The following is a 12,072-nucleotide window of genomic DNA, read 5'->3' as shown; positions in this document are numbered from 1 at the left end:
AACACTCGATCCAACTTAGGAACTGATCTGCACGCACACTTAGGGCTGTTGTAGCCTCTGTCAACCATCCTAACCCTTTGTCTGAATTCATACCTTCCATCTACTGCAATAAAAACAGAAAGTGCTGGAAGCACTCTGCAGGTCAGGCAGTGTCTGTGGAGAGAGAAATAGAATTAACTGTGGAGTGATAATTTTAGAAGGTCAAACCTGAAGACAACATACATGGTTAACAGCAGTGTGCAGGAACAGAGTGATCTTGGGGTCCATATCCAAGAGAGTGAGGGTAGTGGTAAAGGCAGATACATTAGGGGCATTCAAGAAACTCTTGGGTGGGAGCACTGATGTTAGAAAAGTACAGGGCTATGTGGGAGGGAAGGGTTAGATCGATCATTGGTTAAAATGAAATCACAGCATTATTGGCCGAAGGGCCTATCCTGTGTGGTAATGTTCTACATTCAATGTTTCAAGCATCTTCTGCTTCAGATTTCCAGCACCTGCATTGATATGACCTCTATCTTCTAGCTTTCTGCTTCATTAAAGCATTTATTGAAACCCTCATCTTGGCTGGCTTTTGGTTATTCTTTTCTTATTGCAGTCACTTGTGTCTGTCTGTGCACCTGTGAAAAGCCTGCCTCTGGGTGCTTTCTCAGGCTAAAGTGGGGTGTAAATTCAACATCACTGACTGTCTGGTTTGACTGTTGTCCAGGACCTTCTGCTGATGGACCAAGTCAAGGACTTTGCCGCCAACATCTATGAAGCATTCAGCTCCCCCGTTCAGCTGGAGAAGTAACTCCCAGTGAGCGAGTGAGGGGCCCGGCCTCAGTTCTTGCCTATCATGACGGAAAATGTTTGTCATTCTCAGAGGTACCGTCCCTCAACTAAACACCTTGTCTCTAATGGCTGTTTGCCATTAGCTTCTACAGCATCTTTCTGGAAACAATCACATTAATCTGCCTGTAAATATTTTGTACCGGCCTGTTATTTGTACTCGTGTACTGTACATTATAAGCTGTTATAGATTGGACCTGGGGTTGTGTGGGTATGTATTTTTACTGCGGTATGTGTGTATGCGTGTGAGCAAGTATGTGTGTTCCAGCTGAGACTGGGATTTCCTAAATGTGTGGCAGCTCTTCCTTTGCTCTTCTCACTTTGGTTTCCTTGCTGTAATAATTTAAAAAATCTGTTACAAATGTACAGTATTAAAATAACAGAGCACAAAGGAGATCCTTAATCTGTGTTGTCTTCTCATTCAAAAACATAGCAGACAAGGCTTTTTAAGGCATTGGTCAGATTGCATGCGGAGTACTGTGTGTAGTTTTGTGCCCCTTTTCTAAGAAAGGATGTGCTTGCATAGTCATAGAAAAGTACAGCACAGAAACAGGCCCTTAGGCCAATCTAGTCCATGCCGAACCGTTTAAACTGCCTACTCTCATAAACCTGCACCGGGATCATAGTCCTCCACACCCCTACCCTCCATGTACCTATCTCGACTCTTAAAAGTTGAAGTCGAGCTGGCCTGTACCACTTGTGCTGGCAGCTTATTCCATACTTTCACGACCCTTTGAATCAAGTTTCCTCACATGTTCCCCTTACACATTTCACCTTTCACCCTTAACCCATGACTTCTAGTTGTAGTCCCACCCAACCTCAGTGGAAGAAGCCTGCTTGCTATTACCCTAACTATACCCCTCAATTTCATATAACTCTATCAAGTCTCCTCTCAATTTTCTGTTTCAAAGAATAAAGTCCTATCCTATTCAATCTTTCCACATAACTCAGGGCCTCCAGACCCTTACTCTTTCAACCTGATTTACATCTTTCTTTGTGTTGGCGCGTGGCCAAGTGGTTAAGACGTTCGTCTAGGGATCTGAAGATCGCGAGTTAAAGTCTTGGCTGAGACAGCGTGTTGTGTCCTTGAGCAAGACACATTGCTCTGCGACGACACCGGTGCCAAGCTGTATGGGTCCTAATGCCCTTCCCTTGGACAACATCGGTGGCGTGGAGAGGGGAGACTTGCAGCATGGGCAGCTGCCAGTCTTCCATACAACCTTGCCCAGGCCTGCGCCCTGGAAACCTTCCAAGGCGCAAATCCATGGCCTCACGAGACTAACGGATGCCAAAAAAAAACCTTTTCTGTCGGTAGGTGACCAATATTCCAAATTAGGCCTCACCAATTTAGACCTCATACAACATCAGCATAACATCTCATCTCCTGTACTCAATACTTTGATTTATTAAGGCCAATGAGCCAAAAGCTTGCTTTACAGCCCTATCCACCTGGAATGCCAATTTCAATAAATTATGGACCTGTATTCCCAGATTCCTTTGTTCTACCACACCCCTGAGTGCCCTACCATTTACTGTAAGACCTCTCCCGGTTGGTCCTACCAAAGTGCAACACCTCACATTTGTCCGCGTTAAATTCCATCTGCCATTTTTCCAGCTGGTCCTCATCCCACTGCAGCCACGATGCTCCTCTTTGCTGTCTGGTACACCCCCAATCTTTGTTGATTTGCTGATCCATTTAATCACACTATCATCCAGATCGTTGATATAGGTGGCAAACAATGACGGACCCAGCACCAATCCCTACAGCAATTAACTCATCACAGGCTTCCAGTAAGAGAGGCAACCCCCTACTACCACTCTCTGGCTTCTTCCACAAAGCCAACATCTAATTTAATTTACTACTAGATGCCGAGAGACTAAACCTTCTTGACCAAGCTCACATGTGGGACCTTGTCAAATGCTTGTTAAAGTCCATGTAGACAACATCCACTACCTTGCTTTCATCCACTTCCCTGGTAACTTCCTTGAAAAACTCTGTAAGTTAGACCTACATGACCATCTATGCATGAAGCCATACCGATTATCCTCAATCAGTCCATGTCTATCCAAGTTCTCATATTCAGTCCCTTAGAATACCTTCCAATAACTTTCCCACTACTGTTGTCAGGCTCGCCAGCCTACAATTTCCTTGTTTATTTTTAGAGCCTTTCTTAAACAGTGGAACAACATTTCTCTGGTTCCTCACCTGTTGCTGAGGATGATTTAAATATCCCTGCTAGGAGGCCCTTCCCAGCAATTTCTGCACTTGCCTCTCAAAGGATCCGAAAGAACACCTTGTCAGGCCCTGGGATTTATCCATCTTAATTTGGCTCAAGACAGGTTCCAAAGATGTTGGAAAGATTCCAGAGAAGATTCATGAAAATGTTCTTGGGAATAAAAGGGTTAACGCATGAGGAGCATTTAATGGCTCTGGGTCTGTACTCGCTGGAGTTTAGCAGAATGGGGGTGGGGGTGGGGGAGAATCTTGTTGAAACCTATCAAATATTGAAAGGCCAAGATAGATTGAATATAATGAGGAGGTTTCCTATAGTGAGAGAATCTAGGACCAGAGAGCACAGCCTCAGAATACAAGGACATCCCTTTAGAACAGAGATAAGGAGGAATTTCTTTAGCCAGAGGATGATGAATCTATGGGTCAAATGGCATGGAATGCAAGACGACTGGGGACCATTGGCTGTGGCAGCCTTCCTCCGCTTTCTCCCTCAGTCCACCATTGAGATTTTTGGTTGGATCACGCTTTGTCTGGAACATCTCCCTTGACCTTACTGTCCTGGGTGACTACCAGGAACTGAACTTTGCTCACTGGATCTCAGGAACACATAAGCCACTCCACTACAACAAGATGTCATTCCCTGAAGATTAGAGTGGAGAACACAGTACAGACCCTTCTGCCCACAATGTTGTGCTTAATTTTTATTCCCTCTCCAAGATGAATCTAGCCCTTCCCTCATACATAGTTTCCCATTTTTCTATCATCCACATCACTGCCAATGATTTCCTAAATATACTTATTGTAATACCACTCCTAAAATGATGCCCCCTCATATTAGCCCTGGAAAAAAAAGTCTTTGGCTATCCAGTCAATTTATGCCCCTTATTATATTGTATCAAATCACCTCTCATCCTTTTTCATTCCAAAGCGAGAAGCCCTAGCGCACTCAACCTGTGATACAACCTTGGTAATGTAGCTACCACCCACCCGGACATTCTTCTCTCCCATCAAATGATACAAAAACCTGAAAGTACAAACCACTATATATTTATTTATTGAGATACAGCAGGGAACAGGCCATTCCAACCCTTCAAGCTGTCATGGGGCAATTTACAATCATCAATTAACCCACCAACCAGTACACTTTCGACCTTCTTGAGGAAACAACTGCACATACTGTGGCCACTAGGGAACATTCCAAATAGTTACATGTATATAAGTACAGTAGTTATATAAAATGTAAGCAGACAATTAATTTCTAAGCTACAAAAGAAGGTACGGAGAGAAATTACCAGAAGTTAGAGAATCAATGTTCATGACATCAGGTTGGAGGCTGTCCAGACAGAATAGGAGGTGTTATCCTCCAACATGAGAAAGGCTGCAAAGAAATATAACAATTAAACAGTAATGTAACAAGAGAGCTATGGATGGTGGTGAACCCAAGTGCAGAGTAAGGTCTAGAATTAACTCAGACTCTAAATAAACAAGACAACACAAAATCCAAAGACAAAAAAAATCATAAACCATTGTGCTAGTAATAGTACTGCCACTGAGAGTTCAGCATGAAGCCTTTGAGTACACCTCTGCCCCTCTGAACTGCAGCACAGGTGCCCCTCAGGGCTGTGTCCAAAGCCCCCTCCTTTACTCTCTGTATACCCATGACTGTGTCACCACCCAGTGCTCCAATTTCCTAATTAAATTTGCTGACGGTAGTACACTGATTGGCCTATCTCAAATAGTAACAAGGCAGCCCACAGAGGAGAAGTCATCACCCAGACACAGTAGTGTCAGGAAAACAACCTCTCCCTCAATATCGCAAAAACAAAGGAGCTGGTTGTGGACTACAGGAGGAATGGAGACAGGCTAACCCCTATTGACATCAATGGATCTGGGATTGAGAGAGTGAACAGCTTTAAATTCCTTGGCTTAAACATCACGTGGTCTGTACGTATCGGCTGTGTGGCAAAAAAGGCACAATAGTGCCTCTTTCACTTCTGACAGTTGAAGAAGTTTGGTGTGGGCCCCCAAATCCTAAGAACTTTCTACAGGGGCACAATTACGAGCATCCTGACTGGCTGCATCACTGCCTGGTATGGGAACTGTACTTCCCTCAATCGCAGGACTCTGCAGAGAGTGGTGCGGACAGCCCAGCATATCTGTAGTTGTGAACTTCCCATGATTCAGGATGTTTACTAGGACAGGTGTGTAAAAAGGGCCAGTAGGATCTTTGGGACCCGAGCCACCCCAACTACAAACTGTCCCAGCTGCTACCATCCGGGAAACGGTACCTCAGCATAAAAGCCAGGACCAACAGGCTCCAGAACAGCTTCTTCCTCCAGGCCATCAGATTGATTCATTCATTCACGCTGATACAATTGTATTTCTATGTTATATTGACTGTCCTGTTGTACATACTATTTATTATAAATTACTATAAATTGCACATTTAGACAGAGATGTAACGTAAGATTTTTACTCCTCATGTATAGGAAAGATGTAAATAATAAAGTCAATTCAATTCAATTCAGGACAGACGTTCCATGAAGGAATGTGGCAGGCATTCATTGGCAGTCAGAGTCTTAAATGGACAGTGGCAGTGAACCATACACAGGGGAATTGGAGTGCCGCTGTTCAGTCACCTGATTCTTGTTACATGTGACAGTACTGTATTAAACCAATACCAATTGTGGAGAGATTGGATGTCAAGATCTCTGAGGATCTAACCTGGTCCCAACATACTGATGTAGTCATAAAGAAGGCAAGACAGCGGCTATACTTTGTTAGGAGTTTGAAGCGATTTGGCATGTCAACAAATACACTCAAAAACTTCTATAGTTGTACTGTGGAGAGCATTCTGACAGGCTGCATCACTGTCTGGTATGGAGGGGCTACTGTACAGGACGGAAAGAAGCTGCAGAAGGTTGTAAATCTAGTTAGCTCCATCTTGGGTACTAGCCTACAAAGTACCCAGGACATCTTTAGGAAGCGGTGTCTCAGAAAGGCAGCGTCCATTATTAAAGACCTCCAGCACCCAGGGCATGCCCTTTTCTCACTGTTACCATCAGGTAGGAGATACAGAGGCCTGAAGGCACACACTCAGTGATTCAGGAACAGCTTCTTCCCCTCTGCCATCTGATTCCTAATTGGATTTTGAAGCTTTGGATACTATCTCACTTTTATAATAGACAGTATTTCTGTTTTTGCACATTTTTTCAATATACGTAATTGATTTACTTGTTTATTTATTATGTTTTTTTTTCTCTGTCTCTGCTAGATTATGTATTGCACTAAACTGCTGCTGCTAAGTTAACAAAGTTCACATCATGTGCTGGTGATAATAATTCTGATTCTGATTCTGAGTAAAAGGCATCCGCTAGTCTTGCAAGACCATGGATCTGCACCTGGAAAGTCTTCACTCTCCAGGGCGCAGGCCTGGGCAAGGTTGTATGGAAGACCAGCAGTTGCCTATGCTGCAAGTCTCCCCTCTCCACAACAACAATGTTGTCCAAGGGAAGGGCATTAGGACCCATACAGCTTGGCACCAGTGTCGTCGTAGAGCAATGTGTGATTAAGTGCCTTGCTTAAGGACACAACACGTTGGCTTAGCCTTCAGGTCGCTAGTCCAATGCCTTAACCACTTGGCCACATGCCCACGTAATTCTGAGTATGAATTAATAAAGAAACAAGTGTGGGAAGAATCTCAGGAAGGGCCAGAGTAGCCTCTACTTCTTGAGGAGACTGAGGTCCTTTGGAGTATGCATGCCTTTCTTTACATCCTACCAGTCTGTTGGCGCCAGTACGATCTTCTATGCGGTGGTTTTGGGGCAATGGCATCAACACGGGTGATGCCAACAGGCTCAATAAACTGATGAGAAAGGCTGGCTCTGTTATAAGGAGTCCAACTGAACATACTGCAGACTGTGGTAGAACAGAAGACCCTATCGAAAATCCTGGCAATTCTGGACAATGTTTCTCACCCTCTACATGCCACTTTGGCTGAACAAAGGAGCATTTTTAGTAATAGACTAAGACAACTGCACTGTTCCAAAGAGTGCTATATGAGTCATTCTTACCCTCGGCCATTAGGCTCTACAATGAGTCACCTATAGCTGGGGAAGTGATGACCCCTCCTGTTAGACTGCTTGAGGTAACTTATTTTTTATTCTTTCTTACTTTTCTTCTAATATTTGTATATCCGTTCACTTGTAATGCTACCGTGACACTGTAATTTCCTTTGGGATCAACAAAGTATCTATCTATCGATCCAGCTGTCTAACATGGGGACTTAGAGTATGAAAATAAAAGGGAATAGAGTGAGGTACAACATAGAAAACCTACAGCACAATACAGTCCCTTTGGCCCACAATGCTGTGCCAAACATGTACTTACTTTAGAAATTACCAAGGGTTACCCATAGCCCTCTATTTTTCTAAGCTCAATGTACCTATCCAGGAGTCTCTTAAAAGACCCTATCATATCCGTCTCCTCCACAGTCGCTGGCAGCCCATTCCATGCACTCACCACTCTCTGCGCAAAAAACATACCCCTGATATATCCTCTTTATCTACAAACCCCATTTCCAGAAAAGTTGGGATATTTTCCAAAATGCAATAAAAACAAAAATCTGTGATATGTTAATTCACGTGAACCTTTATTTAACTGACAAAAGTACAAAGAAAAGAATTTCAATAGTTTTACTGACCAACTTAATTGTATTTTGTCCGCAGCCTCCTCTTCTGCCACAATCCTCATCCTTCTCAGGGTGGAGGAGCAACACCTTATTTTCTATCTGGGTAGCCTCCAACCTGATGGCATGAATATTGATTTCTTCTTCCAGTAAAAAAGAAATTCCCTCCCCTCCCCTTTTCTATTCTCCACTCTGGCTTCATGCCTCTTCTCAGCTGGCTATCACCATACCTCCAGATCCCCTGTCCTTCCCTTTCTCCCATGGTCCACTCTCCCCTCCAGTCAGGCTCCTTCCTTTCCTCCCCACCTGGCTTCATCCATCACCTTCCAGCTATCCTCCTTCCCTTCCCCCTAACCTTTTTATTCTGGCATCTTCCCCCCTCCTTTTTATTCTGGCATTTTCCCCCTTCCTTTCCAGTCCTGATGAAGGATGTCAGCCTGAAACGTTGACTCTTTTCCACAGATGCTACCTGGCCTGCCGAATTCCTCCAGCATTTTGTGTGTATTGCTGTGAAATATGCCATTTGCGTCAGCAATTAACACAGCCTAACGATGTGCTGACGGCAGCCAGCAAGGGACACCACACGTTCTGGCGCCAGTATAGCATGTCCACAAAGCTCAGCCGGACACGATAAAACAAAGCATGGTTAATTGGACATTGCAAATTGTCCTGTGGTTGTGCCAGTGTTAAATCAGAGAGTTCCTGGTCGTGCAGCTCATCGAGCTGAAAGAGCCTGTTCTGTGCTAAGTAAGAATGAAAAAATAAACACGGAAAACAACATCTTGGACAATGTCCCCCATCCACTACATAATGGACTGGTTGGGCACAGGAGTACATTCAGCCAGAGACTCATTCCACCGAGATGCAACCCTGAGCGTCATAGGAAGTAATTCCTGCCTGTGGCCATCAAACTTTACAACTCCTCCCTTGGAGAGTCAGATATCCTGAGCCAATAGGCGGGTCCTGGACTTACTTCCTGGCATAATTTACATATTACTATTTAACTACTTATGGTTTTATTACTATTTAATTATTTATGGTGCAACTGTAATGAAAACCAATTTCCCCCGGGATCAATAAAGTATGACTATGACTAAAACAAGCCCCCGATCCTCCCACTCATCCACTCACGCAAATATATATTGTAGTTCTCCATCGCTGGCATTCAGAGTTCAACTTTATTTATTTATCATGTGACCTCACTCATCTCAATGAGACCAAGAGGAGTCCCATACAATACCTTTGACAAAGGGTGAAACAATTATTGGAGTATAATAAGGCTCTACGTCATTAAGAATTTGAGGGAATTGGTAAGTCACCAAAGACCCTCGCAAATTTCTACAGATGTACAGAATGGTAGAGAACAATTCTGACTTCTTGCATCGCTTCTGATATGGAGGCTCCAATGCACAGGATCGCGAAGCGGCTGCAAAGTAGTACATACTTGTCCAACTTCATCAATCCCATGAAAGAAGGGCCTTTCGCAATCAAACGTTCTATGAGTGCAACAATAATAAGGTGGTGCTGTAATAATAGGGCAGTGCTATAATAATAGGTTCGGTGGAATAATGTTAGATCTGATGCAATAATAATAGGGATGTTGTGATGGGAGATTTTAACTTTCCTAGTATTGACTGGCATCTCCTTAGAGCAAGGGTGTTGATGGAGTGGAGTTTGTTAGGTGTGTTCAGGAAGGTTTCCTGACACAATATATAGATAAACCAACTAGAGGAGAGGCTGTACTTGATCTGGTATTGGGAAATGAACCTGGTCAGGTGTCAGGTCTCTCGGTGGAAGAGCATTTTGGAGGTAGTAATTACAACTCTGTCTCCTTTACCATAGTGCTGGAGAGGGATAGGAGCAGACAATTTGAGAAATAATATAATTGGGGTAGGGGGAAATATGATGCTATTAGGCAGGAACTTAGGAACATAAATTGGGAGCAGATGCTCTTGGAAAAATGCACGGCAGAAATACAGCAAGTGTTCAGGCCTTCATCAATCATGGGATTGAGTTTAAGAACCGAGAGGTAATGTTACAGCTGTATAGATCCTGGTCAGACCCCACTTAGAGTACTGTGCTCAGTTCTGGTTGCCTCACTATAGGAAGGATGTGGAAACCATAGAAAGGGTGCAGAGGAGATTTATAAGGTTGTTGCCTGTATTGGAGAGCATGGCTTATGAGAATAGGTTGAGTGAATTCGGCCTTTTCTCCTTGGAGTGACGGAGGATGACCTGATAGAGGTGTACAAGATGATGAGAGGCATTGATTGTGTGGACAGTCAGAGACTTTTCCCAAGGGCTGAAATGGCTAGCACGAGAGGGCATAGTTTTAAGGTGCTTGGAAGCAGGTACAGAGATGCAGAGAGTGGTGAGTGCGTGGAATGGGCTGCCGGCAGCAGCAGTGGAGGTGGAAACGATAGGGTCTTTTAACAGACTCCTGGATGGCTATTTGGAGCTTAGAAAAATAGAGGGCTATGGGTAAAGCCTAGGTAGTTGTAAGGTGAAATGTTCAGCATAACTTTGTAGGCCGAAGGACCTGTATTGCGCTGTAGGTTTTCTATATTTCTATGTTCCCTAACTGTTCACCCACTGAAAGGTCAGTGAATTGGCCAGCCTCATTGTCCTACAACTAGGGCCAGTACGGCCTCTCCTCTTGTTGGACCATCCGCCTACTGATTTAAGAAGCCTTCCTGGATATATTTAACAAATTCAGCCCCATCTGAACCTCTTACACTAAGAAGGGTCTAGTTTATATTAGGGAAATTGAAATCCCCTATGAAAACAACCCTAATAGTTTTACACATTTCCTTAATCTGGTTACACACTTGGTCCTATTAAGGGGTCTTCTTTTGCACATTAGTTGTTTGTCCGTCTTTATGTATAGTTTTTCGTAAATGCTATTGTATTCTTTATTTTTTTCTGTAACTGCCTGAAGGTAGCCCATGGTAACACATACATACTTCAAAAATAAATTTATTTTAACCTTTGACATCTCCAGGTTTCCATTCCCTTAACTGATACCTCATCTAATCACTGCCGATGTGCCTTCTTATTTCTGGAATTCCCTCCATCTCTCTATCTCCTTAATGGTGTAATGGCTTAATTATGCTTCTGGCCCAACAACCTGAATGCTGTCAAGTTTAAAGGCCCAAGAGATTCTGCAGATGCTGGAATCTGGAGCAAGTCACAAAATGCTAGAGGAACTCAGCAGCTTGAGATTTGAGTAGTGTCTGTGCGAGGAAAGGTACTGATGACGTTTCAGATCAAGACCATATGCAGAAACGTTGACAATTATTTTCCTATTTCAGATGCTGCTCAGTTCGCTGAGTTCCTCTGCCAGATTGTTTGTGGTTGTCGAAGTTGGTCTTATTAACCTCTGTAAATCAGCTAGCAATACATAGTCTTTACTTACGTATAGTTTCTCATAGATTCTATTGTATTTTGTTATTTTCCTGCAAATGCCTGAAAGATGATGAATCTCATGGTAGTATAAATATTCTCTACATATTACCATATACGATCATGGGATTCATTTTATATGTACTCTTGGGTGGCTGGGTGGAGATACATCTCTGCCAAAGGAGGTGTAAGGTGCTCCTTCCCTCCGCTAGCCTGCAGGTCACCCTTGGGCAAGGTGTAGCACCTGCTTAGCCCCACAATCAAGGTCGTGTGAAGCCATGGAGCACGTGGTGGATGGTCGTGTGAGCAGCTGGTGCATATCACAAGTCCTGGTTATGTGACCACCTACACCAGGCAGACAACCTCTGAAGAGTATTGATTATGGCTGGGGTTACCCATCTTGTAAAGACACTGCCCAGAAGAAGGCGATGGCAAGCCACTTCTGTCAAAAAATTTGCCAAGAACAATCATGAGACCACGATCACCTACGTCATATGACATGACACATAATGATGAGGATGATGATGATGATGATTCATACTCTGATATTAAATTGACTTTGATTATAAACCTGATTCTGTTTCAATACTTCGGGTATGGCCCTCCAAATCCAGGACAGGAGCAGCAACTCCCTAAGGCCATACCAACACCCATAAAATGCTGGAGCAACTCAGCAGGTCAGGCAGCACCCTGCACTACATTTTCTCTGTAGCTGGTACACTTTGTGTGGTAAATGGTGTGGATCTGAAATAAGAGAGGAAATTCTGGGTATACTCAGCAGATCATGCAGCATCCATGGAGAGTGATCCATTCTGGATTGTTTTACCTTGTTCCATCTCAATACACTGTGTAATGATTCGATCTATATGAACAGTAGGCAAATGTTATAAGGTTCTACCCCTTAGTAATAATGAATAGAGAGG

At 43.6% G+C, this 12,072-nt stretch overlaps 1 protein-coding gene across 1 annotated transcript in view; it reads left to right on the top strand.

The window, feature by feature from the left end:
* pex3 (peroxisomal biogenesis factor 3) overlaps positions 1-1,245 on the top strand; it is a 59,909-nt gene extending 58,664 nt beyond the window's left edge. Inside the window, exon 12 of the mRNA XM_063055443.1 lies at positions 707-1,245. Coding sequence (XP_062911513.1) covers positions 707-790 — 84 coding nt within the window. The 3' untranslated portion in view covers positions 791-1,245. The remainder of the gene's footprint in view (positions 1-706) is intronic.
* The last annotated feature ends 10,827 nt before the right edge of the window (positions 1,246-12,072 follow it).

Source organism: Mobula hypostoma, chromosome 8, assembly GCF_963921235.1.
Source record: "Mobula hypostoma chromosome 8, sMobHyp1.1, whole genome shotgun sequence".
Lineage (NCBI taxonomy): Eukaryota > Metazoa > Chordata > Chondrichthyes > Myliobatiformes > Myliobatidae > Mobula > Mobula hypostoma.
The sequence above is the reverse complement of the archived record's forward strand: the minus strand, read 5'-3'. Positions and strand labels throughout refer to the sequence as shown.